The sequence below is a fragment of the Tetrahymena thermophila genome (assembly GCF_000189635.1).
Source record: "Tetrahymena thermophila SB210 genomic scaffold scf_8254577, whole genome shotgun sequence".
Taxonomy (NCBI): Eukaryota; Ciliophora; class Oligohymenophorea; order Hymenostomatida; family Tetrahymenidae; genus Tetrahymena; species Tetrahymena thermophila.
This window is the reverse complement of record NW_002476348.1, coordinates 33,175-52,921: the sequence shown is the minus strand read 5'-3', so window position 1 is coordinate 52,921 and position 19,747 is coordinate 33,175. Positions and strand designations below refer to the sequence as shown.

Genomic DNA, 19,747 nt, shown 5'->3' with positions numbered 1-19,747 from the left:
TTATAAGTGGAAATAATCTATAATATTTATCTATTTATTTATATATCTATTTGTCACATCAACTTTGATAATTATATGATCTTATTTTTGTTAAATTTAATATACTACTATTTAAATAACTTATTACTTTAAAATAAATAGTTATTAGGTTAATTATGAGTTATATCTTTTTAATAAATGTTAATTAACAAAAAGTCTTTATTATAAATAAATTAAATTTGTCTTTATTATTGTAATAATCATTAAATACTTTAACTTTTTATTTTTTTCAAACAATATTTTTAAAGTAGTTTTCATTAAAATATTTTTTGATAAAAATTTTAGAAGTTTATGTTGTACAATTTTCAATTTTAAACTTAGAAAAATATGAAATTTATCTGGTCATTACTATTTAAAAATGTGATTTTATAAATTAAATGAGCTCATAAATATGGGATAAATTATTTGGGAAATTTATTATTTGAACTAATAAAACTTTTTTATAGTTTTAATAATAGAAAAATACTTCATTTTTTAATTAAATACTAATAATATTATCAACTTAAATAAAATTTTACTCAATTACAAGCAGGTTATTTTCAGCAAAATAGATAAGCATTTTGCTGTTTATTAAAAAATACAAAATTTTGCAGATCTGTAAGCGCATTAATGTATTTATTTTTAATGACAATTAATTTATTAGAAGTGTATTCATAGATTTAATAGAAATATATTGTTTTTTTCTTCTAGTTATTCATCGAAATAATGAATATTTTGATATTAAATTTTTTTTCCATAGATTCTTTTGTTCACCTAAATAACTAAAAATTAAATAAATTAAACAATAGAAACATCATAAAAAATATTAAAAAAATGATATTCTTAGTATTAACTTTGATTGGTTTTTTATACTTAAATACTTAAAATTTAAAGTTGAAAATCATATTTTTATTATCATAATTATTAATTATTACGAACTCTTCGAATTCCTGTCCAACATAAACATATTTAGGTACCTTTTTCTGAAATTTCATCTTATTAGATGATTGATATCTAAATTATCAATAACATTAAATTTTTATCTTTAATATGGAAAACTGATGGATCAATTTATCAATTTAATTTTTAATAAAAAATAGAATGCGCAACAACTGGATAAGACTTGATGTAAACATTTATTGTTAAATCTGATGCTACAATGAAAAAGGAGGATATTTTAGTATTAGTCTACGAAAAATAAATAGACTTGTATTAGCTTTCTGATTATACAAAGATAGTGGATATAAAGATTCCTGCATTTATTTTGATTTAAATATTCAATAGTTAAACTTAAAATGATTGTTAAATAGTAGTATTTGCTATAAATAAAATATATTTTTTTTCAGTTAACAATGCAGCTCTTTAAAAAGTGCTTAATTTGGATGATGAATAAATTATTTTTGATAATCAAATGTGTGCTTCAGCTGATTTAGGTTATTTTGTCTCTAAAACAAAAGAAGAAGTAGAACGACTTACAATTTTTAATTAATTATTCTAATATTATATTAATTGATTCATTACTTAGATTATAATACTTTAACGCATTATCATTTAATAATGTTCACACGATTTTAGTCCTTACAAAATTTTTTACCTCTTTTCACAACATTAAACTATTACTTAATTGATTTCCATTTTCTAAATATTTAAAAATATCATTATAATTTAAATTTACTCATTCAATATTAAATATTTTTAGAATAACCACCTATTATTATATTAAACTAAATTAAATTATTTATTATTTAAAATAAAAAAATAGAAATTAGTAGTCTATGATTACTTGAAAAAAAAGAAGCATTTGTTAGATGATAAATTAGAGCCAATATTTATTTTTAGATGCCAGTTCATAGTTAAATAAGATGAAGATACCTTTAAATTAGTTATTACTGAGAATGAACTAGCAATTAGTTTATATGAATCCAATAAAACATTTTTAAATTTTACTAAGCTGAATTACATGAATAGTGAATATTAAATTTTTGATTGGTTTTTTTTTGATGGAAATAGATTAGCTGTTAAATCAACTGATTTTTAAAGAGTAGATTATCTACATATGATTAACTTAAATAATTTTGAGATAGAATTAGTTCAAAATGTTAACATTTAATTTTAAGTTTATTATTCGAGTATACACAAACTTTGGTTAACTACTTATGGCTCTGGTAGCTTTTACATAAATGGAGAGATTTTTAACTTTGAAATGCCAGAAAATTTTTAAATTGATATTTCTGATTCAATTAGCACAGATACTTCATTTACAAGATATGACTACTAACATTTTATTAAACTGGCAGTCAATTAAGAATAGTCTGAGATTGCTTTAATAAGTTATTAAGCAATTTATTTATTTTCATTACCTGACTTCAAATTTATTGCTATCAAGTAAATAACAAAAAAATATATATCTGAAATAAAATAAAACTATGTATATTAAGAGAATATCTTAATAGATTTTTACAAGTATCATTGGTAAGTATATGACACTAAAAGATTGAAGCTCATATTTGATAACTATTGCATTGAGGTAAATTCAAAAACTTTTAAATATTTTTTCTTCTCACAAATATCACAAATAGGGATTTTAAGTTTTTGATGAATTGATTGTTGATATTTACTTAGATCTAGACATAAACAGACTTACTATATTAGATTTATTTGGAAGTGGATTTTTTGCTAAATATGATACTGGTGAGCCTTATTTCAGATTTGTTTCAAATCAATCTAGAAGTTAATGGCTGGTCTTAGCAGATTAAAATTTAATAATAATTTGGAGTACTTAGTAGCTTTCAGAGGTATAGTTTTATGATTACTTAACAGGAGATTAAATTGCTACAATATTTGAATTGAATGATTATGTAATATTTAATTGCTATTACCCAAAAAGTAAGAATCTACTTTTAGTTGACTATTCAGGAACATTAATAGTAATCAACATATAGTCTTAATAAGTCATTTAAAAGCTCATTTTGACACAAACTAAGTAATTTACATGTAACAAAGATGATGATCAATTCTTTCTCCTAAGAACTGACAATTAAGTTATAAAATTTTAATCAATTAGAGATTTAAATTAAACTTTACTCCTAAGCTAACTAACTTAAAAAATAGAATCTACCACTTAAATTTTGTATGGATCTTAAAAGTTGTTTCTAATGGCTTCTACTCTATCCTTTCCTTATGTAAATAAATATTCATTTTAATAGTTATTTTTAATTTTATTTTAGTTAATTGTTGAAATGAAACCAAAAATAACTAATAAATTTGAAGAGCACAGAATTATATTTTAATTTTTACTTTAATTTAAAGGTTTTATAGAAAATGGATTTTTAAACAGGAGAGATTATTCAGATTTTAATAAAATGCAATAGCCCTTACTTGAATGTTAATAATGAAAACTATTTAACTGTAATTTGCTAAGATAGAGTATATATAGAAGGGATTTCAGATGATAATAAACAATTCAAAAAATATTTAAATATTCCAACTTAGCATTAAAGATTAAAATTTGCTTTGATTGACGATATTTATGCATTTGTTATTAATATTTATGGAGTGCTATTGTAATTTAATTTACCAGAAGGCAAATTGGTAAATACGATAGAACTTCACAGCAGTTATTAGCCCAATACAGTTTTAATTGATTCAGTAAATAAAATGCTCATTAGTGGAGGAAGTGAAGGTAGAATAGTTAAATACAGTTATATATAGAAATAGATAGTTAAAATATGGAAATCTTAAGAAATTCTTGTGATGAAATTAGATTTAGTTAATAATATTCTTATTCATTCTAGTTCGAGTTTTATTTATTCTAGGAATTATATAGATTCAGATTTAACTTAATAGTTGATAGCAAATGTTTAAGCTTAAAAATAACTTGTCATTGTAGATGATGATTATGAATATGTTCTTCGTCTGACATCAACAAAGAGCAAAATTTTAAATGGAATTTTTGTTTATCCTGACATAAATGTAATTGTTGGATATGGAGATAAATTATATTTTTGGGATTATATTTAAATGGTGAAAATTCAAACAGTTTCTGGTTATCATAACAAAAATATTCAACAATTCGAATATGTACCATAATTAAAATTAATATTTAGTGCAGGGGAAGATTCAATAATAGTTATTTATGATTCTGATATATTTGAATATATAAGCTCAACGACTTTACCTTTGAGTTGTGAAGGAATTACTTAAATTGCACTTTATAAAGTCAATTACATTTTTATAGGGTGCTATTCTGGCGAAATATATTTATACGCTATTGATGCTATCGAGAAAAAACTTAATTATAAATTAGAGAATACTTCTTTAGAATAGTTTGCAATTAATAAAATGATCATTAATGAATCAAAAGATGAAATTTACATTTATTCAGTAATTTTAAGTTTTTATTGTATTTTTTAATATAATTTTGTTTTTATAATAATAAGCTATCATGGAATGGATATCTCTTTAACATTAATCTTATACTCTAAGGTATATGGAAGAATATATCTACAATTTTAGGTAATTTAATTAGCTGAATTTTATAATAAATGAGTATATTCCTTACAAAATTAGGTATTTATGGCGAGATTGACTTTAAAAGAAACATTATAGTTAGTATAGATGTAAATTTATTTATTTGTATTTTTCTTTTTGTTTTATGACAAATTTTATATAAAAGTAAAATGGATTCTTAATAGCTTTGAATAGATTTTAATACGAGCATACTATATATGAGTAAATTCATAATGGGAGAATTTGGGATCTCAAATTGGTAGTAAGCTAGGGCTATGTTATTACAGTTGGAGATGACAAATTAATTTAGATTAGAAACTATGTTAAAAATGACCATAAAACTATTAGCACTTATTTTGGTAAATATTAGCTCAGGAATATTGTATTTGATGAATTTGCTAACATTGTTATCGTTACTGATGTAAATGGAGGATTATTACTACTTGAATATCCTTCTCTATTTCTCAAATAAGAGTTTAGATAAGAGACAAATAGCTTAACTAAGCCAGTAGGAAAATGGCTATAAAATATTTTATTTACTGCATTTGAATATGAGGGCTTACTTAATATTTGGAACTATGAAGGATTGTTACGTGACACTTTTATTTTTGAATCAAGGAAAGAACTTGGTATTATTAATGCCCAAAGAAATGAAAGAAACTCTTCAGAGATTTTTTACATTGACACAAGTCTTTAAATGATGAAATGGAATTGTAAATATGGAACCAAAGATATTCTTGGTGTAATTAAGAATAATGAATTTCCTTTATATACTAATATATTCTAAGTTCCTTCTTAAAATTCCTTAATATTTGTGGATTTTAGAGGAATATATCATATTAGAGTAGATGATTTGAAATTAATCAATTATTTTGATCAAGGTTGTATTTCAGCTGTGCATAATTTCTAAACTTAAAAAGTGTTTTAAAATAAACAGAAGAGACAATAATATTTATTTTGCCAGAAAGAATATAAAATTATAGCTTATGAGCTACTAAATGACGTGGAGCTTAAGGTATCATGGGAAATAAATCCTCCATTAAAAGAATAAATAGAAGAATTAAACATGGAAGACGCAGACAATGAAGAAGGAAATGACAACATGACTATTGAGGAAAAAATTAAATCCTATATAGACCTAATAAAGATAGATCCTGTTTCAAACCTATTATTTTTTACTTAATCTTAATCTTTTTCGATTGTTGTGTATAATTATCAACTAAAAAAATATATATATAAAAAGTAAGATCACTCTTAGATAATAAACAATATTCTTGGAGATTATTCTGATGAGAGTTCTAGAAGAAGAATAATTTCATATAGCTGGGATGGACTTATAAATGTTTATGAATTCAATTCAAAAGGTGAATCATTTACTCTTTATAAGTAGCTATATCTATGTGATCCTAATTATATGTAATCTCCTTTTCTAAATAATTTTTCTGTAACTCCAGAAATAATACAAGACAATAGTAAATGTATAATAAGTAATATTTATTTAGCTGAAGACTATTTGATTGCGTATACACCATAATCATTCAATAATGTTAAAGTCTTTTCATATCCAGATCTTGAATTTTTAACATGCTTACCATCTCCTACGAATGGATATACTTTAGCTATAAAAACAGACAAATAATATGACATGATAGTTTTAGCCTCTAGCTTTCACTATATAATTATCTCATATAAAACCTTATAAGTCAAATCAAACTTGAGAAATTTAATAGTGTTTGCAGTATTTATTTTAATTCTTTTCAAAAATAATTTAAAAAAATTTTTTTTTTCTTAACTAAATTACTTTAATTTCTATAAAAATTTTTTAAAAGTAATAAAAAATAAAAGATCTCATAATTTTATCTGATGAGTATATTCTTAGTCAGTTTAGTTAGAGTTTTTTCTTGATAAAAGTAAATGAGGCTAATGAAAGCAGCAAGCAAATTTAGAAATTTACATAATAAAAGAATTAATTTGATAGATTTAGCTTTAATGTTGATAAAAATATATTCTACGGTTAAGATAACTTATCAATCAAGATGACTATAGCAAATAGTAATTCTATGGTAGAATTTTTACTAGTTGTAAAAGGTTCCTAATAATGTTTAGTTGAATTCAACCCTCACTGTAGTTAGCATTGTATTAAGAAAACTATAAAAAATATAGAATAATTTAACATTATATCCAAGGAGGTATATGAGATAGAGAGTTTTAATTTTGTCTTTAATCTTCACTCAAAGGGTGAAATAAGTGAATTTCCCTCTTTTGAGTTTTCTTAAAAAACTAATTTAACTTACCAGGTTAAATTTAATTAAGAGGATGTAAAATTGTAACAAGATGGAGAGAGTAAAAAAAATGATTCATCACAAAATTAAAAAGAACCCCTAACTAGTCCACCTTATTTAAATAATACAGATTATATTGACACAGAAAATAGAAGCTTCGATCCTGCTTCATTTTTTCCTGAGCAATCAATAGAAAATAGAGATAGTATAGTGATTTCTCCTAAATTTGCATCAAGTGTGAGCAACTTTAATTCTGTCACTATTAAAAATATGCTTTTAAATTTAAATAAAATTTAATTTGAATAAAGTTTTGAAAATATAACATTGTTTACTATGAAAGATGTTGAATTGACCTAATTCAATACTGTAAATATCCGCTATTTTGTTTTTGTAAACATCAAGCAAATTAACTTACATGATATTTTGATTTAAAATCAGTTAATTAAGAAAAGTTTGATTTTCCTTTTACAGTCTTTTGATAGCGCCAACGTGCTTAATTTAAAAATTGAACACTGCAGAGCTATTTACAAATCTACAATCTTATAAATATAGTATGTACCTTAAAATATATCCAATATGTCTAAGGAATTTTACCTAAATGGATTAACTTTTTACAACAACACCTATTTTGATGGAAGTGCAGTCATTGTTGCCACACAAACAAAGGAATCTGTAATAAAAAATGTAAATGCTACTAATAATTCATAGAGCAGCTTTATGAAATCTACCATTTTGCAACTTTTTATAAACCGTATTGTGTTTATGTCATAAATTAATTACCAAAATAATACAGGAATTTTATTTTTAATTTCTCAGCCATACTATGAAAGCAGACATTAAAGTTTACTTGAAACAAGAACAATCTTTGAAGACGAATTTTATATTGACAAAATGACTATAAAAGATAATATCAATGAATTTGATGATTCATTTTTTATTTAAATAATATCGAACAAATTCTAACTTAATAATTTTAAAGTTATATCTAATAAGTCGTAACAGTCAGGTGTTTTATTCATTTTAAATAGTAAGGGAGGACTGCAAAATGCTCTATTTGAAAATAACAAATCAGACTTATATTCAAATTTATATATATCAAGTTCTGTCATTTAAATTGAAGACTCTGAATTTATCTCTAACAATGGTTATAACGGAGGAGTTGCTTTAATTGAAAAATCTGAAATTAATATATCTAATTGTAAAGCGATAAAAAATGAAGCTACAGGTAAAACTTTATTTTTAATTAATTATATACACAATAAAATAAATCTAACTATTTGCTTTTAATTTAAAAATTATTTTACAAAAATTTTAATTTAAACTAATTTTATGAATAAAATTTTGCAAAATAGTTTTTCTTTTTTATGAAAAATTTCTAATAATTTTATTAATATATTTACAAATAGATGGTGGTGTTATGTATATTAGAAACGGCTTAAAAAATAGTAGGGTAATATAAAATATTTTTTTACTATTATTCATTAGTAAGTATTTTTTAATGCTAATATAAAAAGATTCGTAAATTTGAATTTAGAGAAAATTCTTCTTCGGGTAGTGGAGGATGCTTGGTTTTGGATAACTCTGATATAGATTTAAGTGAAAATACTTTTATCTCTAATAGAGCTGAAATAGGTGGAGCAGTCAGATATATAAATTTACAGCCATCATTTATGAGAAATCCAACTAGTAGATTGATCCAGGAAACAGAAAATTAAGAAATATATTCTCAAGATTCATGTGGAACATATTCTTCTAACTTTTGCTCAGACAACTAAGGGAGATTATTTGGTAAAAATATTGGTTCATATGTGAGTTAAATTGTGCAAGTAGAAAAGTAAGGAAATGAAGAAAAGTTAATTGAGTAAAAAGAATTTCAAAAAAATTTATTTAAAGATATTAGAAGTGGATAGAATGAAAAATAGGTAGTATTTGAGCTATTAGACGAGTTTAACTAAAAAGTGGATTTCTCAAACGTCAACATTTAATCTATGAGCCCATCTCTAGTTTAGGAGCTAAAATAATTCACAACAAAACTAAATAAAGTACCTAATTAATAATAAAATTACACAAAGTTTTCTAAAAGTAATGTAACTGATAATTTTGGAAATTCTAATATTTAAATAGATGGAGATGTTTTTTAGGATTATTTTAATGGAAAATTTATTTTTGATTAGTATTCCATCGAAGGCATACCTAATAGCCAGACTGTCATAAAGTTGGAAGTTAATCCGTTATATGTTATTGATCCACAAACATATGAATTTTAAAAAGGAGATGACATTTATTTAAATGTAACTTTTAGAAATTGCGAAATTGGTGAAATCCCATTAAAATCATGTCCTACATGCTCCACTATTAATTGTTAAGAGTGCCCATTAGGAACTTATTCATTAGAAAATCCTGAATAAGCAACTGCTTGCATGAAATGTGATTATAAAACATCAGTTTATTGTAAAAAAAATATAATCAAACTAAGACAAGGATTTTGGAGAGAAAACGAGAGCACAGATGTAATTCATTACTGTAATAATTTTCCATAGAGTTGCAACGGAAACGAATCTACTCATTATTGCTCGATCGGATATATAGGTCCTTTATGTGAAACATGCGATTATGAAGGTATTTAAATTTATATTTAAAAGCACTTTATTTTTTTCTAAAATTAAATTTTATTTTAATAAAATTCCAATTATTAAATTTAGGAAAAGTTTGGGGTGAGAGTTATGGAAAGTCTAATTTAGTAAATAACCACATTGATAGTTGTTAAAGGTGTTCTGATATAAAAAAATAGTACTTAAATTTCTTTATTAGCGTGCTGGCGATAATAGTCTTTGTGTTTATAATTATTTTTGAAATTAATCGCTCTCAAGTAAACAAATTAATTCTGAATTTGATTCATATTTCAGGAATGCAAGTGTTAGGAAACTCAGCATTTTAAAAATCTTAAAAGACTTAATTGGTTAAACTGTTTATACATCACATTTTGGTCTTAACTGCTATGTAGAGCTTTAGATTTGATATAAAATTTTTAGATTGGTTCTAAATTATTTTATCACCCTTTATGTTTATGAACTCTACTCTAGACTGCATTCTTTATTAGCTATCTATTAACTTTCTTCCTCTGCATTATATGAGGCTACTCTACTTCAATATTCTTATACTGTTTTTACTTTTTATAACTTATTTAGCTTTTAAAATTACTTATTTGGTTCTGGCTTCTAAAAAAAATGATTCGGAAAAAATATCTTTACAACTCTACTTAAATTCAAAAAACTCTTTAATATCACTTTTGATAGCTTTTGCTTTTATATTCTAGTAAAACATTATATACAGTCTCTTTTCTGTAACTTCCTGTAGGTAAATAGGTTAATAATATTATATATCTAGCTATTTGACAGAAAAATGCTATACATAATAATACTATACGTATTCATTTGCTATTGTTCTTCCTTTACTCTTTATCTGGGCAATTTTATTCCCATTCTTGCTTTACTACAAAATAAAAATTTCCTAAATTTTAAAGCCAACTTTCACCAATTCTGTAAGATAGGTAAAATATTTTATTAGATTAGCTTCCAAGTAAAAATATATTTTATATGGAAATAGGTTGGATTTATGACTTGCGACTATAAAATATAAAATTCTCATTGGGAGATTTTTAAAATTTATATAAGAATTTTTATAGTGACAATTTTGTGCTTCTTCTAAAATGACAACTTTAGAAAAGGATTTTACATCTCAATTATTCTAATGGCATATCTTTAATAGCTTTCGAAAAAGAAACCCTACATATAGAATGAATTTTAGGAATCTGATTAAATTTGTTCATTTATAGAGATTATAATAATGCTTCTAATTTCTTATTAAAATACTATTCAAAATGAATTAGAGCAGCAGATTATAATTTAAATAGTAACTATGCTTTCAACTTTTATTTTTGCATTCCTGCTTTTGAAAATAGTAAGAGAAATTATAATATCCTATCTATTGAATTGTTAATAATAGTCTCTACTTAAAAAAATTATCAATAATTTGTTTAATAAATTGGCTAATAAAATAAATTATGATCACCCATAACTCAAATAATATTTATAAAAAAATGTTTTTTCTATTTATTCGATAATATTTTTGAGAAGCAGCTCTCAAAAAAAGATGATAATTTGGTAGTTTCTCAGAAAGCAATTTCTTGATTTTAAGAAAAGAAAATAAGATAATGAAAATGCTAAGTTCTTCTAAGATGAGTCTCAATATTATACAAAAATTAGTAAATCTTTAAACCAAATAACTGGTGGTGCTTAGCAAAATAAAAACTTAATTTTTTAACTATCGAGTAAAATATTCGAATTAAGAAATGATAATAATTTTATTTTGTTTTTAGATATAGTAGATTAAAATATAAAATGTGTATAAACTTAAGATACTTTGGAGACTAACTAACTAAAATCAAAACATTCGTTAATAGGTAATTAATTAATTATTTAAGAAAATAACTATTTTCAAACATTTTAAATATTAGCTTAAAACTGCTTGTCTAACTTAAAGAAGAAAAGGAAATTTATTAATATCTAAGAAACAAGTAGTAAATCTAACATTAAGCAGGAGCAAAGTAAATTAATTAAAAAAATTAGATTAGCTCATTAATGAAATACAATAAAAATAGGTGAAAAAGAAATAAAGATTATAATTTCTTAAGACTCAGATCAACAGCTAGACGAAAAATGATTGAAACTTTTAAAAATGAAAACTGTTTGTCTTTTAATTAAATCTTTTATGTCATTCATTAAAAATTAATATTTAATACTTTTTCAATAGCAATAAATTATAAAATATTGCCAATGTTTGTTTGTAAATAATAAAATGTTTAGTAAATTGATTATAAAAAATATTTAATGTTTAAAAATTAGTTTATTACTCTTAAAATTTAAATCTAAACAATATTTTTCTTTGAACAAATTATTTTTTCTTTCTGATTATTAAAAAAAGCATATAAAAAAATTTAAATATAAAAAATTATCTTAGCGTAATGCACATTATATCAGAGTCATATTTATGTATTTTTATTTTGTTTGTTTTTTTTTTTTATTTGCTTTTATTTTTTAAGTGTTTATTTATTTGTTTTATTTATTTAATGTTTATTTATTTACTTTGTTTTTTTTCTCTGTTTGTTAGCTTGCTTTATTTTTTTTATCTGATTTATTTATTTATATTTTATTATTTATTTTTATTTGATTTTAGTTTGAGATCAGTCGGGTTATTTATCTGATCTTTATATTTATTCATTTATTATTTTTATTTATTTATTTAATATTAAAATTTATTTTGCCTCAATTGCCATGTTAAAATTCATTAAAATTGGTTGCCTGCCTAAATTTAAAAAATACTTTTTATATATTAATGAGAGAAAAAAAATCCACTAGAAGTATGAGTCTCTACAAAGAAATCTCTTGGCTTTTGATTGGTATTCATCTTATTAGAGAGCATTATAGATTCGTTTAAAAAATTTGAGATTATATCGAGTGGAAGCACTTTGGCATTTGATACACCATAATAATGAATTAATTTATCAAATATTAGGTGACCAAAGGATCGTATATTTATTGCCATGTAGTGCTTGTAGTATTAAAAACTTTGCTCGTTAAATGTAGCCTCCATACTTTTTGAGTAACTTGCTACATTTCTAAACAGATGAATACATTCCTGATTGCGTGCCTTGAAATTTCTAAGTAGATAAGTATATTCTGTTGTGGATTTGAAAGATATTTTTTTTTTATAGTTTTTCTTTTGTATTAGTTTGTTTTAATTAATATTTGATTATAAGGAAAAAATAAGAAGAAATTACAAATAAAAAATTAAATTTTGAATTATGAAAATTAATTTTGAAAGATAAATACAAATAATATAATTAATTAAAGATATTGCCAAAAGAAAAATTAATTAAAAGTATTAAATTCCTTTCAAATTTATGAAATATTATTTAGATGTTTTTTTAACTTAATTAACTAATAATTTAGAAGGTGTTTTTCATTTATTTTTAATATATCAAATATTTTATAAAAATGTAATCAATAATTTTGAAAATAAAAATTTTAATGAAACAAAAATACCTTAAAATTTAGAGAAAAAATACTTTCAAAAAATCATATTAATAAAGTTGTATCCTACTAAGATATTTGCAATTATTAAATGTTGATTATATTCTATCTCTTGAATTTGTTTTTTCTAATTTCTGTTCTTTAACATGAAAAACATGTATTTTGAGATATAAGTATGCCAAAAATATTGATAACAAAATTTTAATTCAAAATTTGAAGCAAGCAATTTATTTTTTTACATTACTGTTTCTTAAAAATTTTTACTGATTTACCTGAGTTCTTAAAATACCAAGTTAGTTCTTATGTTATTTTTAATTTTAAATAAAATTTTATTTCCTAAAGGAAAAACTCTTGTGCTAAAAAGAGTAAAACTAGCTAGTTTCAAAAGTTTTGTCTGAGAGCCTTTATCTTCTTTGTTATATCTAAGGAATAAGCTTCTCTTCCTCTTACTTTTTAGTAGATATTTTCTTTGAACAATTTTAAAGAATATATAGATGATAGGTTAATACATAAACAGAAAACATATTCGGAAGAATTTTTAATAAAAATATTATGTCAAAAATTAACTGTTTAAAAAATATGGTAAATGCTAAAAATTTTTCATAAATGATTTATAAAGCTTTTGTCATTTTTTTAACTTAAACTGTTCTTTATCTAATTTAAGAAATATACCAACTAATATTAATAAATTAGAGTCTATTATTATTAATAGTATCCTATAATAATTTTAAAAAAATATAAAAATTAAAAATTTTATCTTTCTAGTTTATTCTATAAAATAAATAATTCTCTAGCATTCTTAATAAAGCAGTTCAAATCTCATCCATTTTCTTTGTACTTTTAACCTATTTTTTAACCTTCTTTATAACTAACTAGTCATCAGTGATAAGTTATCTTATTTAGAGCTACCAATAAATAATTCTTAATAATTGTTTAAAATTACAAGACAATTTGATTGATTAGCTAAAAGTAATTTTATTTCATACTAACAACTTAATTCCTTTATATACTATTATATGATTCACTTTAGTAGTTTCAATGCATATATTTCTAAATATTTACCTTTAAATTTAATCTAAATATCATGGAAATTTTTATGAAATCTATAATTTTTTCTTTATAATTCTTGCTGGATTTAATTTTTTATCAAACAAACTACAATTTCATATTTTTATTAATAACTCCTAAAATCTAAAATGTATTTTTAAAAATTAAAAATAACAAATAATTTAAGTTGATATTGCATTTAATAAAACATCATATTTTTGAAGATATATCGTTTAAGTTTGGTAAATTAATAAACTGAGTATAAATGTTAAAATATTTAAAATGGTTTTGTTTTTTTTTTATCACCATAAAATGAAATAATTTAGTTTTTATTAAAGGTATATATCAGATTTTTAATTAAGATTATTATTTCAAATAGTGTTTTAATTTCAAAACTTTAAAAAATACTTTGTTATTTCTATGTAATTTACTTAAACATAGTCAAGATTTCTGATGGATAAAAATATTTTTGAGATAAACTCTGATTCGTTTAATGAAAGAATATATTTAGTTAGATTTCTTATTTTTCATGATTAAAAATATTAAATATAATTTATGATACTTAAGTAAATAGTAAATGTATAAGCTATGCAATAATAAAAAACTTGAACAATATTTCATTTTTGTAGCATGATAAATTATTTGATATTTTTAAGATTTTTTTGTTGGATTTTTGATGAATTATGAGATATTTTTTATATTATTTTATTAATCATTTTTATTAAGATCTTCTTGCAAATAGAAAATCGAAAATTTATATTAAAATGGTCAAGTCTTAAAGAATTAATTTTATTAAATTTATTTTAGAACATTAATGTATGAATTGACATCAAAAAATATAATTTTAATCTAATGTAAATATATGAGACTGTTTGGTTGGTTAAAATGATAAATATGAAATTTCAAATATGGTATGTTTCAGTTTGAGGAGGAGTTTTCTTTAATTTATACTAAGGAATTCTGTTTTTTAGTGGGAGATAAAGTAGAAAATCTCTAGAAAGGAAGCAAAAAATTCATGGTATAGAGTTTTGCTGCAGATGCATCAATTTTGTTATTTTAAAGAAAATTTTCTTGGATTTGTTCTGAGTATTAATCATTATTATTGACTGAATAACTATTTTATTAACTATTAATTTCAAGAGGAAATACACTTTCATCAGGATACTGAACAATTCCTATACTCTTTTACACTTAATTAAATTTATTGATTTTAAAATTATTAATTTAATTTGTAATATTGTTTGATATCACACTATTTTGTATTCCGTCAGCACTATTTTTAATTTCATTTAAATTAATTAGCTCATTTTGATTATTTATTCTTTAATTAGTTATTGCTGCGATAGGGGAAAAATCACATTTTTTATCTTCGTAATCAGAGTTGTTATTTGAGGAGTTAAAAATTTTATTAGGCTATTAGAATTTTGGATCTATCATTTGAAGTATCTTAACATCTTTTTTTGATAGATTATCTTTCTAGAATATTTTTTTTAATGCCTACAGAGCTTCAAGAGATTTCTCTTGATCTGTTTTAGGTTATATTCTTAATATGTTGAATGTGTTCTAATTAAACTGAATTTAAGAACTCAAATTATTTTAGATTGTTTAAGATGGCGATACATTTTTTGATATATCCTTAGCACCTTTAGTATCTTCTAAGTTATTAGAGTTTAAAAATTACTTTTGACTCTTTTAAAATTTGAGTGAAGCGTAATCTGCTACTGACTAATCGTCAATAACAGGCTTTGGAATGTATTCAAAAAGTTTTAATTACTCCTCACTTAATAATATCGCTTTTAATTTTTCTAGTTCTAATAATTTTTTTAAAATGTAAACACCATCAAACTATTCAGAGATAATTTAATTACAGAAATCAATTTTATTTTTTTTTACTTTTATACGTTTGGGGCAAGGGAATAGATAATAAAGAACTGAATCACTAAATGATAAATCCATTTGTTTCTTCTTATCATGATTAAATAATTAATCGTAGTTCTCATGATTGTCCTTTCCAGAGTTGCTTTTATTATAATAAGAATTTTTTATATTATCATCAATTTTTTAATTCAATATTTCAGCGCTTTGGTTATTTTAGCTCTATCTATGATTATTGGAGCTTTTATATTTCTTGTTTATCAGAGATTTTTAATTATCAGAAGTAGCTGGCGTATCAATTTATTTATATTAGTTTAAAGCAGTTTTGTCATTTTGGATTTAATTTTCGACAAGCTATTAACAAAAATTTTCAAGTTAAATTTCTTTTTTATTTTATTCCAAGTTAAGATTTTCACTTATGTATTTTTAATTGGTCTTCTGTAGCTCTTCTAATTTAAATTTATTTCGAGAAACATTATTCTAATCTGGCTATTGGATATTTTTCTATTGTTAATCGTCTGCAGCTTAGACAGTTTCCACAAATTAATATTTAGAATTTTATTGAATAAAAGTCCCACTTGTCTTCTTTTTAAGGTACGTTTAAGAATTAGGATAAGCTTGACTTTCATTTTTTTTTGAGATTTAATAGCATTCTTAATATAGCTTCATTGGATTTTGCTATTTATTAGATGCATTTGCATTTTCAGAGAAAGAAAACAACTCATTTATAATATTTTTTCTGAGCTAAAGCTTACTAATTGGAAAAGCAACTATAAATCCTAATATTCTCATAAATGTAGCAATACCACCTATTTAAGCTATTACTGCTCCTATGCTCTTATATGTTCTAAAAATTCTATCTTATAATCCCTTTTAGAAACGAATATTAAGATAGGCAAATTAGTTATCTACGGGAAGTATTAGCTATTCTTTGTCCGAAGCTAATTAGAATCCTTTCTCAATTACGACGTCATCAAATAATAATCCTTAATTAGAATTTATGTAAGTGTTCTTATAGCTTACAGTAAGGTACTTAGAGAGACTATTTGATACAGGCCAAAATAAGTCTGTAGCAGCGTTTGAAAAAGGTGATTCGAAGTTATTTGGATCAAAATTTTATGTCGTTAAATACATTCCGATATAAGCGTTTTGCAAGTGTAAGTCGATTTCTGATTAAGGCTTGCAGGTAATAACAGGAAGACCCTAACTTTGAAGCTATTATATTTCTATAAGAGTTTTATTTTTGCAACCATAAAATCCTATTTCTATTTAAGCGAAAGCGTCAGCCGTATAATCTCCTTCTATATAGAGAGAATTTAAGTCTTCTTGATCTGGACTACTATCAGTTGTATTAGAAAAAGAAAAGCAATACATATTTTATACCCCTGCCAAGGATTCAAAATAAGACTGAGTGTTTGGCACTTAAAATTAGCTTTAATCACAAATTCGAGGCTATAAATCTAGAACGTGCTCCTCAAAATAATATTGTTAAGAAGTAGTATTATACTTTTTAAATCTTTTTCTGTTAAGAGCTGTGACTGTGTATATAGTTGGATCTACTATTTGATTCCAAGTAACAGAGTCTTCTATACCAAATGCAGCTGTAAATGTTTTTGGTGTAAGATAATATCTTTCTGGATGAACAACATTTTCTTAACTATATGTTGTCTATGGCGATTTTCTATACACTAAATCTTCACCATAGTAAACTGTGGCAAAAGTAATTACCAAATACATCACGGTAGTAAATAAAACACCCCAACAAGTACCATGATACTAAAGCTTTTAAAAATAAATCTTAACTTCTGCGCCAAACATATCAGCGTTTCTAAAATACTAACTCATTTGTATATTTATTTTAACTAATAAATTAAATTTCAACTATGAAAACGATTTTCCTTTTATGAAGCGAATCTAAAATATTCTTTCTGTTTTGTTATTTTATTGATGGAGCAAAATAAATTTATAATACTTTATCCTTATTTAATTAAATATGTTTGTCTTTTTGTTTATTATTAATTTTTTATATTGAATCTATCTAATAAAGGTTTTTTGCACTTTTAATAAATGTAAATAACTCATCAAAAATTTTTTAATAACTTTATATTTAAAAAGACAAAAAACCTCATCCAATAAATTGTAAAGAAATCAATCAAATTAGGAGTCCTTTTCATAATTTAGCAAAACACATAATAAATTTCATCAAGAAATTAGTAATCTAAAATCTTGAAACCTAACATTTTTAATGTAAATTGATTTTGGCAAGTATTTTACATAAGTCTTTTATAGATACTTACTTGTTTAAACACTATAAAAACTAATGTGTTTACAAACTAAACACAAAGTACTTAACATATATTTTTGATGAATATTATTATTATTACAATTTGCTATGACAATCTTTAAAATAATCCTGCCTATGATCTTAACAATTATTATTTTTATTTATTTATGTAAAAAGTGTTACATTTTAATAATATTTTCTCAGATTTATGATTTAAAAATCTATTTTATGAGTTTTAGGTAAAATAATTTAACTGATAAGTTAAATTGAAACAAAATATATTTTATTATTATTATTTTTTGAAACCTTAATTTCAAAATTTTTATCAAAAGTAAATAAAAGAATAAAAAGGCTTCTTGAGCCTTTGCAAGTTACTTATTAACTCATATCTTAAAAATCCAATAATTTTCTATTTAAAAATTAATCCATTAAATAATTTATTTCTTGAAACAAAACAAACTAATTATAAAATTTTAATATTTTTCAATTGATTGTTGTTAAAAAAATCGTATTATATTAAATTTTTACATAGAACTATAGTTAGAACCAACAACTAAAAAAAATATAGTTATAGTTCTTAACTTAACTTGCTTTCAAATTTTATTATTTGACTAGAAAAAACTTAACATATTTACAGTATGCTTGTTTTAGACTTAAATATATGCAAAAAGCTCTTTAAAAATTGAATATAATTTTTATAAAATTAAACTGTAATTGAACTTTTATTATCACTAATTTTTTTATTATTATAGACCTCTAAATTTTTACAAAATATGTGGTAAATTTTTTTCCCTTTAATCTAAAATTCATTGACATAAATTTATCTGTTCTTTGTTTAATTATTTCTTCTTTCATTCATTTATGTTTGATTTTATATCAAATAAGTATTAAATTGTTAAACATAATCCAATTTATTAAGTATAAATCTTGAGTTTTATAAATGTAATTATTCTTTTTTAAACATTTTACTTCTTGCTTCATAATATTTTTAATTAATTTAGTATCTAAAATAAATAACTCAATTTATTTTTAAAAAGCTTTTTTAATGCTTACCAAAAAAATAAAAATATTTAATTTAAATAAATTCTAATATACTGTCTACCCTTAAACATTTTACAATTAATAAAAAAGTTTATAATATTTTTTAAAGTTAATTCTATTTTTCATCAAAAAATTAAAAGGAGTAGGGATGATTGTTAATATTTGGCAATTAGCAGTATATTTTTTTTAAAGATAAAAAATTACTTTTAAAAATATTTTATTTATTTAATTATTATATTTTTTTAAGAATAGAAATAGGTTAAACAGGTTTTTTATTGTTTTACAGTTTAGTGTTTAAACAATAAAATTATTATTTCGCATTTAAATTTATGTTTACTTTTTTTTATTAGTTTTTTATATTATTTATTCTTAATATCTTTTTTGTATGTTTTATTTAAAAAGAGAGTATTTTATTTGCAGAGGCTATATGTCAGTCAAGAGAGCATTATTTATTTTAATAAAAAGTATTTTAATAATTTAATTTTATTTTAGAAAAAGAAAATGAGCTTTTTCTCAGCTAAGTCTTATTGTGAATTTGATAAAGATTTAAATATTTTTCATTCATTTATTTTTTAATTTTGATCAAACCATTTGCAATA

General features: G+C 22.4%; 2 protein-coding genes across 2 annotated transcripts; one reads left to right on the top strand and one right to left on the bottom strand. All coding sequences in view use genetic code 6, as the record gives it.

Annotated features, from left to right (window-relative positions):
* Positions 1-648: 648 nt before the first annotated feature.
* On the top strand, positions 649-11,531 carry TTHERM_00663930 (transmembrane protein, putative; the record flags this gene model as incomplete). The annotated part of the gene is made up of 16 exons (XM_001020159.2): positions 649-991; positions 1,119-1,480; positions 1,781-2,545; positions 2,598-3,200; positions 3,328-4,401; positions 4,458-4,533; positions 4,588-4,637; positions 4,694-6,265; positions 6,357-8,034; positions 8,216-8,259; positions 8,324-9,428; positions 9,512-10,359; positions 10,416-11,139; positions 11,188-11,271; positions 11,326-11,415; positions 11,470-11,531. 16 exons carry the CDS (start codon positions 649-651, stop codon positions 11,529-11,531), a joined length of 9,480 nt encoding a protein of 3,159 aa, XP_001020159.2.
* A 3,335-nt stretch (positions 11,532-14,866) lies between these two features.
* Positions 14,867-17,809, bottom strand: TTHERM_00663960 (transmembrane protein, putative; the record flags this gene model as incomplete). The annotated part of the gene is made up of 1 exon (XM_001020162.2): positions 14,867-17,809. Exon 1 carries the CDS (start codon positions 17,666-17,668, stop codon positions 14,867-14,869), a length of 2,802 nt encoding a protein of 933 aa, XP_001020162.1. The 5' UTR covers positions 17,669-17,809.
* Between the last annotated feature and the right edge of the window lie 1,938 nt (positions 17,810-19,747).